The sequence below is a fragment of the Amborella trichopoda genome, chromosome 2 (genome assembly GCF_054954075.1).
Source record: "Amborella trichopoda isolate Santa Cruz 75 chromosome 2, AtrichopodaSantaCruz75HAP2 v2.0, whole genome shotgun sequence".
NCBI lineage: Eukaryota > Viridiplantae > Streptophyta > Magnoliopsida > Amborellales > Amborellaceae > Amborella > Amborella trichopoda.
Window position 1 is genome coordinate 65,597,337 of NC_142337.1, and position 12,683 is coordinate 65,610,019.

Sequence of the window (12,683 nt, forward strand, 5' to 3'; positions counted from 1 at the left end):
AAATCGTTTTTTTTTTTTAAAGTCATGATGAAAAAATCGGATAAAAAATATAGATCGCCAAAAATACTTCATAGAAAGATATCGTTAATATATCGGATTAGCCTCAAAAAATTGGATAAATTTATAATATTAGAAAATTTGAAATTCTAAAAAATAAAAATGATGTCAAAGCCAGCAATAACTAATTCATCTATAAAAACTTTACTAAACTAATATAATTAAGTCAATTAATTTAGATGTCTTTGATGTAATTCTCCGATATTAAATACATAATTAACTAATATATACCAACAAAAAATTGTACCATATAAATCTACCCATTACATACCAAAAACAAATATACTATATAAATTTATTCATTAAATACTTTAACTATAGTATGGTGACAAATATACTATATAAATTTATTCATTAAATACTTAAACATCACACCTACTTGGTAGGTACAAAAAAAATGGCACGATTTTTGTTTTCTCGTTATGGAGACTATGGTCACATCATAACTAGGGTTAAAGTTTTACGAATTTCCTTAATTGAAAAGAGGCCCGTCTACGGTTTAGAGAGGAGGAAGAAAGAAGAGACGAAAATAGGGCTGAGGTCATAGCCAGGGTTTTTATAGAGAGATAAGAAGGAAGAAGGAAGAAGTCATGGGCTTCAGAAACTCTTTAATAGAAGAGGCCCTAACTGATTTTTAGAAAGAGAAAAAAAAGATGGAATGTTGATTTGGGATAGTTTGAAGAGGTATGATTTGGGATAGTTTGAAGAGGTATGATTTGGGATGTTGTTTGAGAGAAAGCCTTAACTATATTGATTTGTTAAGAAGCTTTAACTGATTTTTAGAGAGAGAAAAAGAAGAGGGTTTTCTATTTTTTTGGAGAAACAGCAAGCAGAGGGGAAGGATTAAGTTTGGGGATTAATCTTACATATATACAATTGCTTGCTCCTGTAAGTTTACAATTTACGCTATATGGTTTATCTTTGTTATCACATAATCAAAAGCAAAATATTGATTACTTTATCTAGTAGTCACACTCCCTGCTTCTCATTCATCAATAAAAGACTGTGTTTTGAGTTCTAATTTGTGCCATAAACAGTATTTCAATAAAAACAATTATCACAAATAATCACAAAAATCTGAATGTATATGATGATTTACTTTACAAAATGATTTGCTATAAACAGTATTTCATTTACACAACAATCTTCTATAATGACATTGAAATCTGCCTCTACTAGTTTAAGTTTAAAAAAAAAAGGGAAAAAAAATTCATACCTTCAATCTACAATTGTGGCTTTGAAGAACATAGTGGAGATAAAAATTTCTATTTTAGGTTTTTTTTTTAAATAATATTTTTTTTTCAAAAGCATGAAAGTAGCAATGGCTAATACACAAAACAGGAAAAAATATATATATCTTTTAAAAAAAAATTTATAGGTAAAAAAAGATGAGATTTTTTGACCGGATTTAAAACATATTATTAAAAAAGCGCGTTTTAAACGTTTTTAGGGAAACTACACGACTTTTCCCACCCTTTTCAAAAAGTCACCTTTTAAAACTATTTCCATAAAAACATTGATTTTTTAAAAAAATCAATGATTAAACGTCGATTTGCTAATTTGCTAACTATGGATATGGCACAAAACTCAAATTGCAGGAGAAGAGAGAGGGGGGTTGCAATAGATGGTGCATGAGAGAGATGGATGTGTGTGTCCATATAAGATTTGTTTAGGGCAAATAAGTTCTTCAAAATGACTTCCGTGCGGGTTCAAGGGGTTAGATGATAAGATATTAACAAAGTTAATGGCACCATAAATATTTCAAATTTCAAGATCCATAAAAAATCATACACCAAATTAGAGTGTAGAGTAAAATCTAACCGGCCAAAACAAATGAATTAGTTTTGACGACAACTCAATTTTCGCTTCAAACTAAACTAGTTAAGATGCCATTCAACAATCCAATCAGTCAAACCAACCGTTCCAATCTAGTCTCGATAACCATGTGAATAACAAACAGAAAGGAAACATGCTCTCAAGAGTGTTTTTGGGCCCCAAACCTGTATCTACTCCGGGCAAAACATATTTTGTAGCGACGTACGTTTGGTTTGTATGAAAATATTTCCCATGCTAAAAAAATTTAAATTCCTCAATAGTTACCAACGAACGAGTGCGAAAAGATGTGAAAAAGTTCTCTTACCTACCCATATGAGAAAAAAATTTCGAATGTTTTTACACGAACAAAATGTGCTTATTTAAAAAGCTAGGGTTGTACATTTGCGGGGCCGAAAAGAGGGCATGGACCACGCACCAAGCACCGCCTTAAAGAGCTACGCCATCCATGACTCATGCACACCACAACTTTTAAAAGTTTAGCACCAATATTTTTCACGTAAATCAAGATACACTTCCTCCACTTTGGTTTTCTGCCCTGCTCTTGTATATTCTCACCCAAACCTAGGTTTCCAAGCCTCCATTATGCAATCATTTTAGGGGGGAGTGAAGGAGAGATTGCCACAGGAGTACAAGCCTAAGCTTTACGAAAATCTAAAAAACTGTATGGAGAGACGGAGAGAGAGCAAAATTGCCACACACAACTACACTATGAAGCTTAAGAGTGTCTAAAAATCTGAAGCACGCACCATGTCTAGCTACATTGCTTATGATGAATATACAGAAGAAGATTTAAGGTAAGCAAATCCATCTCTATATGTAATCTTTCACTCTTCGCATGGTGAAAGACTCCAGAAAGAAAAAAAATATCAAAGAGCAAGTCAGCCATCCTTGATCACGATCATCCTGACTTAAATAACAAGATTGCCTTCTGATCCAAATAGAAGTACATGAAATGGTTTGTTTCATGAGTCACATAGGAACCTACAAGAGCAAGAAGATTCATCTCAGTAAATTAAAAGATATAAAATAGATTCCTCGAAGTTTTCAATTGAGCAAGCTGCCATTTTCCAGCCACTCTCTCTCTCTCTCTCTCTCAATAACCTCACTGAATAAGAAAAAAAGAAGACTCGTCAATAATTTCAGTTGCATGAGGTACCATTTTCCAGCCACGGTAACAGTTCCTTCTCACTTTCACTCTCACTCTCACTCTCACAAATAACAGGGAACTGTTCCAATGTCATGTAATATGTAATCAGGCTTGCTTTACCGTTTTCTTATTTTTTATAATTTTAGGGCTGCATTTGAGATGAAGTCACAAGGATATTGCCGTCTGTTAATTCATCATAATCATTAGAGTTTTATCTAAATTATTTGAGGTCGGCTACACAAATCATGTTCCACTATTTTGCTCTAACAAAGGCCACACCTTTAGTAAGACCATAAGTCCCCATATTTTTTTTTCGCTACCTCCATCCATGTTCTTTGGGCCTTCCCTAAGCGCTTTCAGAATCTTCACTTGAACCCAGTCACACTTCCTAACTGGTGTTGTATTAGGTCTGGGCTGCTATTTTCATATGTTAATTATGCCATTGAAATTGCACCACAAAAAGCCTAAACTTCGTTATAGCCAACATTGTTTAGATGGAAAAAGGCTATTTCCAGATCAAGGATTCAAATCAAGTTGCTAATGGCCCTCATTGAGGCCAAAGTTACAAATTGGATTTGCGCCATGCATCTAAGTCATTCTAGAAGTTTTTTGAATTGTTAGAAGAGCCTAGAAAAATCTAATTGCCTGCTAGAAAGTTCTAGGTATGTATGCATGCTTCTAGAATCTTTTAGCATGAAAGCATCTGGATGGTTGTAGAAGGGAGGAGCCTAGAAGGCCCTAGTGTTTACAAGGTTGTCCTTACAATCACCTCTCACGCATAAACTTTGTTTGGGTACCACCAATTTACTACCAAGTCCTTATAACTATGGTAATCAAGAAACATCAATTACGGTAAGAAAAATCAAACTTGTCATCATCCACTCAACCTGGCTATTACACAATGTGAAACGAGACAAACGCCTCGAAGTCAAGAAGCAGCAACCCACACCTATCGGCAGGCTGCTCTCCAAAATCCCAAGATTCATACGAGGTGTAAAGAAATGAAAATGAGGCAACAAGCTCCACTGCTAAAGCATCAACCTCCATGTCTCTAGACACACAAGGACAGAGAAGAGATGCACAGAATTGCCACCTCAGGAGGCCCATATTATCGCACTGTCATCTAGGTATCCTTTCCACCTCGAGCAGATCATTGAAAACTAGGTGTATAGTATCTTCACAGGACACATGGAGATTATTGCATTCCTTGTCTCTGGGAAACTTCTTCTACAAACTGACACTAGTAAAATGTGATTCTTCATATGTTTGCATGCTTCAAGTTGCAGTGGCAAATGGTTTAAACCACGACCGAAAAAGTTCTAATCGTAAACACAGAGAGAAAATTCCATCATGACATAAATAGTTTTAGAGGTCATGTTGAAGGCCGTATTAGCACATTCTAAGGATCAACTGCTTAAATCCTAAGGCTAGATAGGTAGAAACACAATTTTTTCCTTATCTCCACATCTTGCTACTACTCATTCCACTTGTACAACTTCTTAATATGCATTACTACATTAACAAATAAATTTGGTGCATAAGCATGATATGATAGCAGCATTATCCACAAGCGCATATACAAGATAAGGGTAAGAGCAAGTAGAGTAGAAAATCCTTAGTGACCTCTGACTAGAGAGCTATAGCTAAAACCATACCATTTACACAGCTAGACAAGGAAAAGAGAAGAGAAAGTAAATTGGAAAATCCATAGGATCTATCTTTGATTAGAAAGGCTTAGCTAAAAGCATACTACTTTTACAGATACTTATATGAGTTTAGAAAATGAATCCATAGGACCTATCTTTGATTAGAAAGGTTTATAGCTAAAAGCATACCGCTTTTACAGCTACTTATATGAGTTTAGAAAGTCATGGCACAAATATACGTGCACACATGAGATTCATGTAGGTGCATATGAAACACAGGCTATATAACACATAACAAGGTGGTCTAGAATGCTAGATCTTGCCCTTTAAAATTCCCCTACTTGAAAGGAAAATATTTTGCACTTGAATTTAGTACTTCTATGCATCAAAGCTGACCATGGCTCATATCTAATAAAATGATCTGTGAGACCTCAGATGGCATACATATAGAGTTTAAATTCTCCAGATGAAGCCAAATATCGGACAACTCTTGCATGTCATTGCTTCAAACTAGGCTCAGCAAATTGCTAAAAAGATGTCAAGCAATCAGAATCTTGACATCTTCATGAGCTATGTAACTAGAATCAGTTACTACTAAGATCTTCATAACAGTCACCAATCCCAATGAACATCTAGCTGGTCCCTTCTAGTTCTGAAATAAGTGCACAATAACTATAGCGTACAAAGCATCAATATCCACATCAAGAAACCCAAGAAAAAAGAAAAAGAAGGCATAAAAGAAAAGCAGAAGTCCCAGCACAACAATTGAGAGCTCAACAAATCCCATTAGGGGATTCTCTATGATCCTATAACTCTATAAGCACCCCTTATAGGACATACTAAAATATGTGCTCAGTTACTATAACTCCAATAACATCAACATCATCTCAAGAGATAAGTGGCTGCCACCAAGAAACAGCAGAAACAAATCCTTGCATGATAAAATGATAGTCCAACATGTTCCAAGACAAAATTGTCATCCTATCAATGATTACTGAAGGCTAAAAACAAGAGTGAATTTTCACTCTGGCCCTAATAGAGGAAAAATAGACAAGAAATATCCAACAAATTATCATGATGAAATTTTAACATCCAACGCATGAAAGACATTCTCATATTTTCATTTCCTCGAGAAAGTTTCGTAATTTACCATTGTAGGGTTATTCCCATCAATGAGTATTCTAATAGTTGTTAATCGAAGGTCATTTTGCAAATTAAAGGGCAAAAAAGGGCACGGCACCAAGAGACATCTTGGTTGCTTCATATAAGGGTAATTAGGTAAGTTCTCTCTGATGGGGCATTCTGAAAATATGCATAAATTTAATTCCAGATGCTTAAATGGAACTGTGCAGCACATAAATAACATAAGAGTTCTACTAGACTGTGGACTTACTGTTCCAGAAATATCTAACCCTTTTTGGGATTGCATTGTGCAAAGGAAAAACACGAGAAACTCGTGGCAAAGGCATATCATATGTTTACATCAATTATTCAATTGCAAACAATCCCCAGCCCCTTATACAGCGCTCCAGAAAAATATTTGAGGACGATTCAAACAGCTTGAATCCAAACACAATCCAAGAAGACTTGCTCCAAATTATTGCATTGAGCAAATATACAAGAGCCACAACAAGTTTTTCATAAAACCCTCTATAGTACTTTTTGTATCATGAACTCAAAACTATTTTAAGAAGCCTATCTAGAATAAAATATCAAAAAACAACTAGACATCAATATGCCGACCGAGCTACAATCCTATGACATCAAGCCAAAATTGTTCCAATCATCAAATATACAGAAGACAGAACAATATTGATATGAATTTATCCAATTAATATTTAAATCATGAATAGAAAACAGTTTTGATAGCAACTGGAGGTCGCTTTACGTGTAGGAATGTTTGGCAACAGTATACCTTCATCTTCAACTCTGAACATAGACATGTTACCAAATGGATACCCCAAGCAGTAGAAGAACATACACAAAGGAACTTATGGAACCAAAATGACACAAACATCTAGTGCTTATGTGACATACGAAAGTGCATAAACAACGTGATTACAGAAATGACTTTTACTAGAATTTATCAAAAAGAAAAGGACTTTAGCTGATACTATTCCAATAGAATTAACGGCTGCTCTCCAAAAACATAACCATGACTGCAAACTCCATTAAAACACAGTTGAAAATTAGCTTCAAACCTTTGGCCACAATGTGTACTGGAAGAAACATCAATAGAGTGGAAGTTACACCTCAAATTATGGTCAATGAGAGCAATTATCATAATAACAATATCTTTAGGCTGCATATGGAATCATCGGTTAATTTTAACGACCCAAAATTTTCAGAAATTTGGCCTTAGTTGTTCCGAAATGGAAGTTCTCATTTAAGAAAATGAATTTTGGAAGAAACATCAATAGAGTGGAAGTTACACCTCAAATTATGGTCAATGAGAGCAATTATCATAATAACAATATGGAATCATCGGTTAATTTTAACAACCCAAAATTTTCAGAAATTTGGCCTTAGTTGTTCCGAAATGGAAGTTCTCATTAAGAAAATGAATTTTGGAAATGAAATCCAAACCTTCCAAAACCATTCTAGATTCCAAGATCAAGCCTTAGATACTAACACTAGATGTAAATTCTTACAACAGGAAATTAATGAACAGAAGAATGTGCATCATATTCAAAAGAGAAAATATGGAATAAAATAAAAATAATGGCCTGCACTAATTTTCAGATTCACAAACTAAATTAAGCAATGACATAAAAAAGAGGGATTTGGGCATTCTCACTAATCAAGAAAAAAATATCAAGAAAAAAGATCAGAATGCAATAGTGTTTGATTACCAAAATTGCGGCCAACAATGCAATGCCATGTAGGGCCATACTTGTTGTCAAATCCCTTCTTTATGTACGCTGCAATATCCTTCTCCACACTGTGTTTCTCAAAAGCCTATGAAAACACAGATCAGAAAAGAACCAGTCAAATGAAAATTAAAAAAGCAAAAAAACCCAAAAAATGGCATAGATGAAAGAAACAAATCAGAATTCTCAAGTTAAAAATGGTATACCGTGGCAAATGGCAAAAACCAAAGTTCATTGGAAAAATAACCCATTAAAATAAAAGGAATTTGACAAACCCCATAAAATAAGAAATTCAAAAAGTACAGAACATAAAAAGAATTAACACCAATTTGAAAGAATATGTTCAAAAAAGAAAAGAAAAAAGAAAAAAAGGAGAAAAAGAGAAAGTGGGGAAGGATGAAATGGAGGTTCTTTTTATGATAAACCAAGTAAATTAAAAATGTGATGGATGGTGCTTCAATTTACCGCAATAGCACAATCAATGGCTTCCTTTTGCACTTCCTCCTTCATGTCTGCGCTTTTAATGGTGACCTGGTTCTTTCTAGGGCTTATCATTGCTGAACTTGGCTTCTTCCCTTCATCTTTTGTGGGTACTATTAGGCTTCCCCCTCTCTTCTCCCTCTTCTCCTCTGGCATTCTCCCCCTCTCTCTCTCTCTCTCTACTTCCATTACTCTGTCTCTGATACTTTCAGTTTATCTTTCCCTCTCTCTCTCTCTATGATACTTTCTCGGTTTCTCTTTCACTCTCTCTCTCTCTCTGTCCTGCCAGCTTAGGCTTAGCTTATTTTTATAGGAGTACATTGACCTCTAACACTCCAACCTTTTATATAATTACCAAACAAAACCCAGACGGTCTTAAATTACTCCAATGCCCCTCACTTAGTTTCTCTACTAGGGTTATCTCTTGTAAGCGCAAAAAATACCGCTGTACGGACTTGTAATGTTTTTAGAAAATTATAAAAAATACACATAATCTATGATGCGGATTTGTATAAGGCCGAGATTCTGAACAACAAAAAAAAACACGCCTTCAAATAGTGTCGATAAATATGGTTTCAATAATGAAAATATTTGTGATGCTTTTAAAATAAGTTTTCATCTTTAATTATAAAATTTTAAGTTTAAAAAATAGTGTAAATTGAGAAGATATATAAAAACTTGAAAATCTCGAAAATTGACGGTCCAAATATACATTACAAGATGCACTTTTTTCAAAAATTTAAGCTTAAAAAGTAGTGTGCTCTAATTTGATTCTTTAGAGCCTAAGCACTGCATAAACTTTTTCCTTATAAAAATTGCACATAATATATCAATTATTGAATAATTTATCTATATTTGTTACTTCATTTCAAAATACCAATCAGTTATACATGAACATGCGTTAGGATAGTTAAAAATAGGTAAAATGTTAAATTGTTGATCACTCATGTCTCTTTTGATTAAATTTTTTTCTTTTTGAATGTTAACTTGTGACCTAAAATGATGTGTGTTGCTTGCCAGCTTGACCACCTCATCCTAAAGGGTAACCCATTAACTTTTTTTTTTTTTTTTTTCATTTTTTAGAGAAGGGAAAAGTTTAAATGTGCCCATCCAAAAAGTGAACTCAGACCTTAAATACAATATGAGTTACTCTAGGTGGATTTTAATTTTATATCCATGATTTTGTGTTTACGAAATAGTGTGGTTAGAATGGATCTGACAGTCTGCATAGAATTAACATGAGCGATCCAAAACTACAGTAAAATTATATATTTTTTTATTCTATACAAAATTCCTTTTTTTTAACACTTAAAATCTTTTTTTTTCTAGATTGTTGACTGTGATAATTGAGATTTTTGCCTTAAAAAAATTTAAATACAAAATCCATCAAATTTTTAGAGTCACAAGTTTAGAGGATAACACGTTCTCGACTAGCAAAACACGGCCCCTAAAAAAAGATATATTTTTTTTATTTATTTTTTACTAATATTTGGTTGTAATTTGGCGGCAAAATTTAGAAGCACTATAGTGATTTGTACCGGACTTGTACAGCTACAAGTGGACCCGGCATATTGGGTGTACTGGTACTGTGTACTACGAGAGAGGGGGTATTATTGTTATTATTATAAAGGTCATGAGAAGACTACCTTGTTTTGTGATGACTAAAATACCCCTCGAGTCTTTTGGCTTTATCGTTGAGCAAAAGTATCCGTTAGGTATGTCTTTTGTGCATTATGATTCCAAATTTAAATCTAAAATGAGTTTCATGATATTGAAGAACAAAGCAGGAGAGGGATGGATAGTTTGATGCTTTATGCCACTTATACATTGCAAATTTAGAGAGAGAGAAAGAGGGGGGATAAATGAGTTTGAACCTTTGAATTGAAATGAGCTCAAAACAATTATTCATAGATGGTAGTTCTCACCAATTATGATTTACCAAAAAAAAAAGTCGTCACCAATTATTTATTCCCTCTACCCTCCCCCATCTTCACAGCCTTTCCTCTTTCTCCATCTTGGGGCCAAATAAATATATTTGAAAATTCAGCTTGGGAACCGGGTTCCAGTCGAGTTTGATCCGCGTGTTGGCTAGCATTTAAGAACCAAAAACAAAACCTTAAATCTAGTATTTGAAACCAACAAATTGAAACACAAATAAAAATAATATAAAAATACATATTGAAAAAATAAATGGCAGAAAAATTGTCAAAAAATAGTAAAAGTCAGAATTCCAGATTTTTTATTTTGATCCAAAAAAATTGTTAGGGCTTTTATATATCATTATGATTGGAACATTCTGGGATAAATTTGAATGAATTTGGTGAAAAAAATGGGAAAGAAATCGAAGATTACTAATTTTGGATTAAAAAAACTCTAAAATTTGAAAAATCCATTTATTTTATTGTTACCTTTTTGTACTACAAATAAATGGTCTCTTAATATACAATCCCTTTGGTTATTGCTTTTGACTCAAAAAAGAGGGGTGTCAATAATGATTTATTAAATCACCTAGCGTATGTGAAATGGATAATTGAAAAGTGTGAATAATCCTATGTAGTCCATTTATGATTAAAATTAGTTGTAAATTGAATTTTAATTTATATATTAATGAGGGTAATTATCAAAAGGGTGCGGTTTGTATAGAGCCTAGGCTCTAAACAATCAAATTAGAGCCTACCTTCAAATAGTATCGAGAAATGCAGTTTCAATATTGGAAATCTTTATGATAGCCTTCAAATATATTTTTATCTTTATTTATAAAGTTTAAAGCTTAAAAAATAATGTAGATCGACATATCTATGAAAACTTAAAAATCTTGAAAATTGGCGGTCAAAAAACTCATTACAAAATACACTATTTTCAAAACTTGAAATCCATTTTTTTCTCATGTCCATGCATCTTGATGTCGAGATGAACAATTTGAGGATATTTGTGCATCAAAACATCTTCTAGTGAAAGTTTTGAGGTAGGTTCAAATTTGTTTGTTTAGAGCCTCCGCTCTATATATAAACTTTTCCCTTATCAAAATATCTCCTTTTTTAAAAGAAAAAATAGAAAAAAAACCCTTTCTAAAAATTACATACATACCCATTTGTCCATATTTATCTTTTTTTTGCCCAAAATGACAGTTTTAATGGAACCGTGATAGACTCTACTTCACCTACTAGACAGTGTGTTGCTCTCTCACTCTCTCTCTCTCTCTCTCACAGAGGATACGAAATCAATCTCAATCTCTCTCTAAAAAGGGCCGTAACTCTGTTATGGTCCACTTTTGTGCAGGTTCGGAGAACGGTTGACTGGATACAGTCTTAACTTTTGGCATTTTTGCATAAAGGGACCGACCTCAGAGTTCGAACCCATATATTCAAGCTGACAACCAGAGCCTTCTACATCACACCAAGCGACGGCCCCCAATCTCATTCTTTCTCGATCAACCCTAAAAAAATCTTGCTCCATAACTGTTGAAACTATTAGCCAACTTCTAGATACTTGAAATCGCTGGTAGCCTCCTAATCCTCTACAAATCCAAGCTTTGTAAAACCCAACAAATCTATCCAGGAAGCGCCACGGTTCCTTGAGGTACATCATAGCTTTTTGGACAGTTTCTATGAGTTCATGTAGAAATGAGCCATCTCTTAAACTTCTATTTTGGAGATGGATATTTGGACCTAATTTTTAAAGCCATGTAATCTCTAATATGGAGATCATGAATATGAATATGAATAAATAAATAAAATTCGAAAATTAAAATAATAATTCTATAAAGGAAACATTTGGACAGTTAGTTTTAGTAAGTCAGTGTTCAAAAAGACTCTGTCAAGGTATTCGGCACCTAACCGAGCCGATTTACTCAGGCGAGTCCGAGTAACTCGCCCGAGTCCAGCTCAATTTTTTTGGTAAAGAAAATGAGTAAAAAACGTAATATCTATAATTAGTGGGCAACTTTTTACAACTTCGATAAAATGAAGAAAAAAAATTTGCTCAATTTTTTTGGTAAAGAAAATGAAAAAAAAACGTAATATCTATAATTAGCGGGAATCTTTTTATAACTTCTATAATATGAAAAAAAAAGACGATGTTGAAAAAATACACATTCTCACAAGCCGTATTTGAACCCACAGGTCAGTTAGGTTTACACGCCCCTACTAACCATGAAGCCTCTCATACATGAATGAATTAACTCTGACGTAGTAATATACATACGTTTACTAACATGTTGTATACTCTACTCACCCAAAACCCGCCTAGCCCATAGGGCAAGGCCAAGTGGCATCGGCCGAATTTTAAAACACACGTTTCAATTGTTTTTAGACGGACCACGTATTTGCATCAAACTTTAACATAAATGTTTTATATCATGAGGACCGCAAATGTAGAAATGCGATCCCCACCACATAAGACAATTTTCCTAACTGTATTAAGCCGGATTAGGCATGGGATGAGGCATCACGGCTTTAGGATGAAGCATTACAGCTCTAAAGCCGTGATGCCCGAAGCTGTTATTCTCGGCAACCACGGTGCTTTTAGGTGCATCACTTTATTGATGAGATATCACAGCGCTAACATAATCCCGTTTGATTGCCAAATTGGTGATCTCATTGAATTTGGAAACGTACAAATTGGTTATCCAAAATAATATTAAAAATA

At 33.9% G+C, this 12,683-nt stretch overlaps 1 protein-coding gene across 1 annotated transcript; it reads right to left on the minus strand.

Annotated features, from left to right (window-relative positions):
- Positions 1-2,581: 2,581 nt before the first annotated feature.
- Positions 2,582-8,242, minus strand: LOC18430272 (Dynein light chain type 1 family protein). Its single transcript, XM_020664947.2, has 3 exons — positions 8,022-8,242; positions 7,539-7,644; positions 2,582-2,874 (listed from the first exon to the last, which is right to left on the minus strand). The coding sequence occupies exons 1-3, from the start codon at positions 8,223-8,225 to the stop codon at positions 2,792-2,794; spliced, it is 393 nt and encodes a 130-aa protein (XP_020520606.2). The 5' UTR covers positions 8,226-8,242; the 3' UTR covers positions 2,582-2,791.
- Positions 8,243-12,683: the final 4,441 nt, after the last annotated feature.

Excerpts from the sequence above, each read along its gene's own strand:
- LOC18430272 (XM_020664947.2), bottom strand. The coding sequence starts at position 8,225 with ATGGAAGTAGAGAGAGAGAGAGAGAGGGGGAGAATGCCAGAGGAGAAG. Across the intron at positions 7,645-8,021 it reads CCATTGATTGTGCTATTGCG|GCTTTTGAGAAACACAGTGT; the intron begins GTAAATTGAAGC and ends GTGTTTTCATAG. Across the intron at positions 2,875-7,538 it reads CATTGTTGGCCGCAATTTTG|GTTCCTATGTGACTCATGAA; the intron begins GTAATCAAACAC and ends TTGCTCTTGTAG.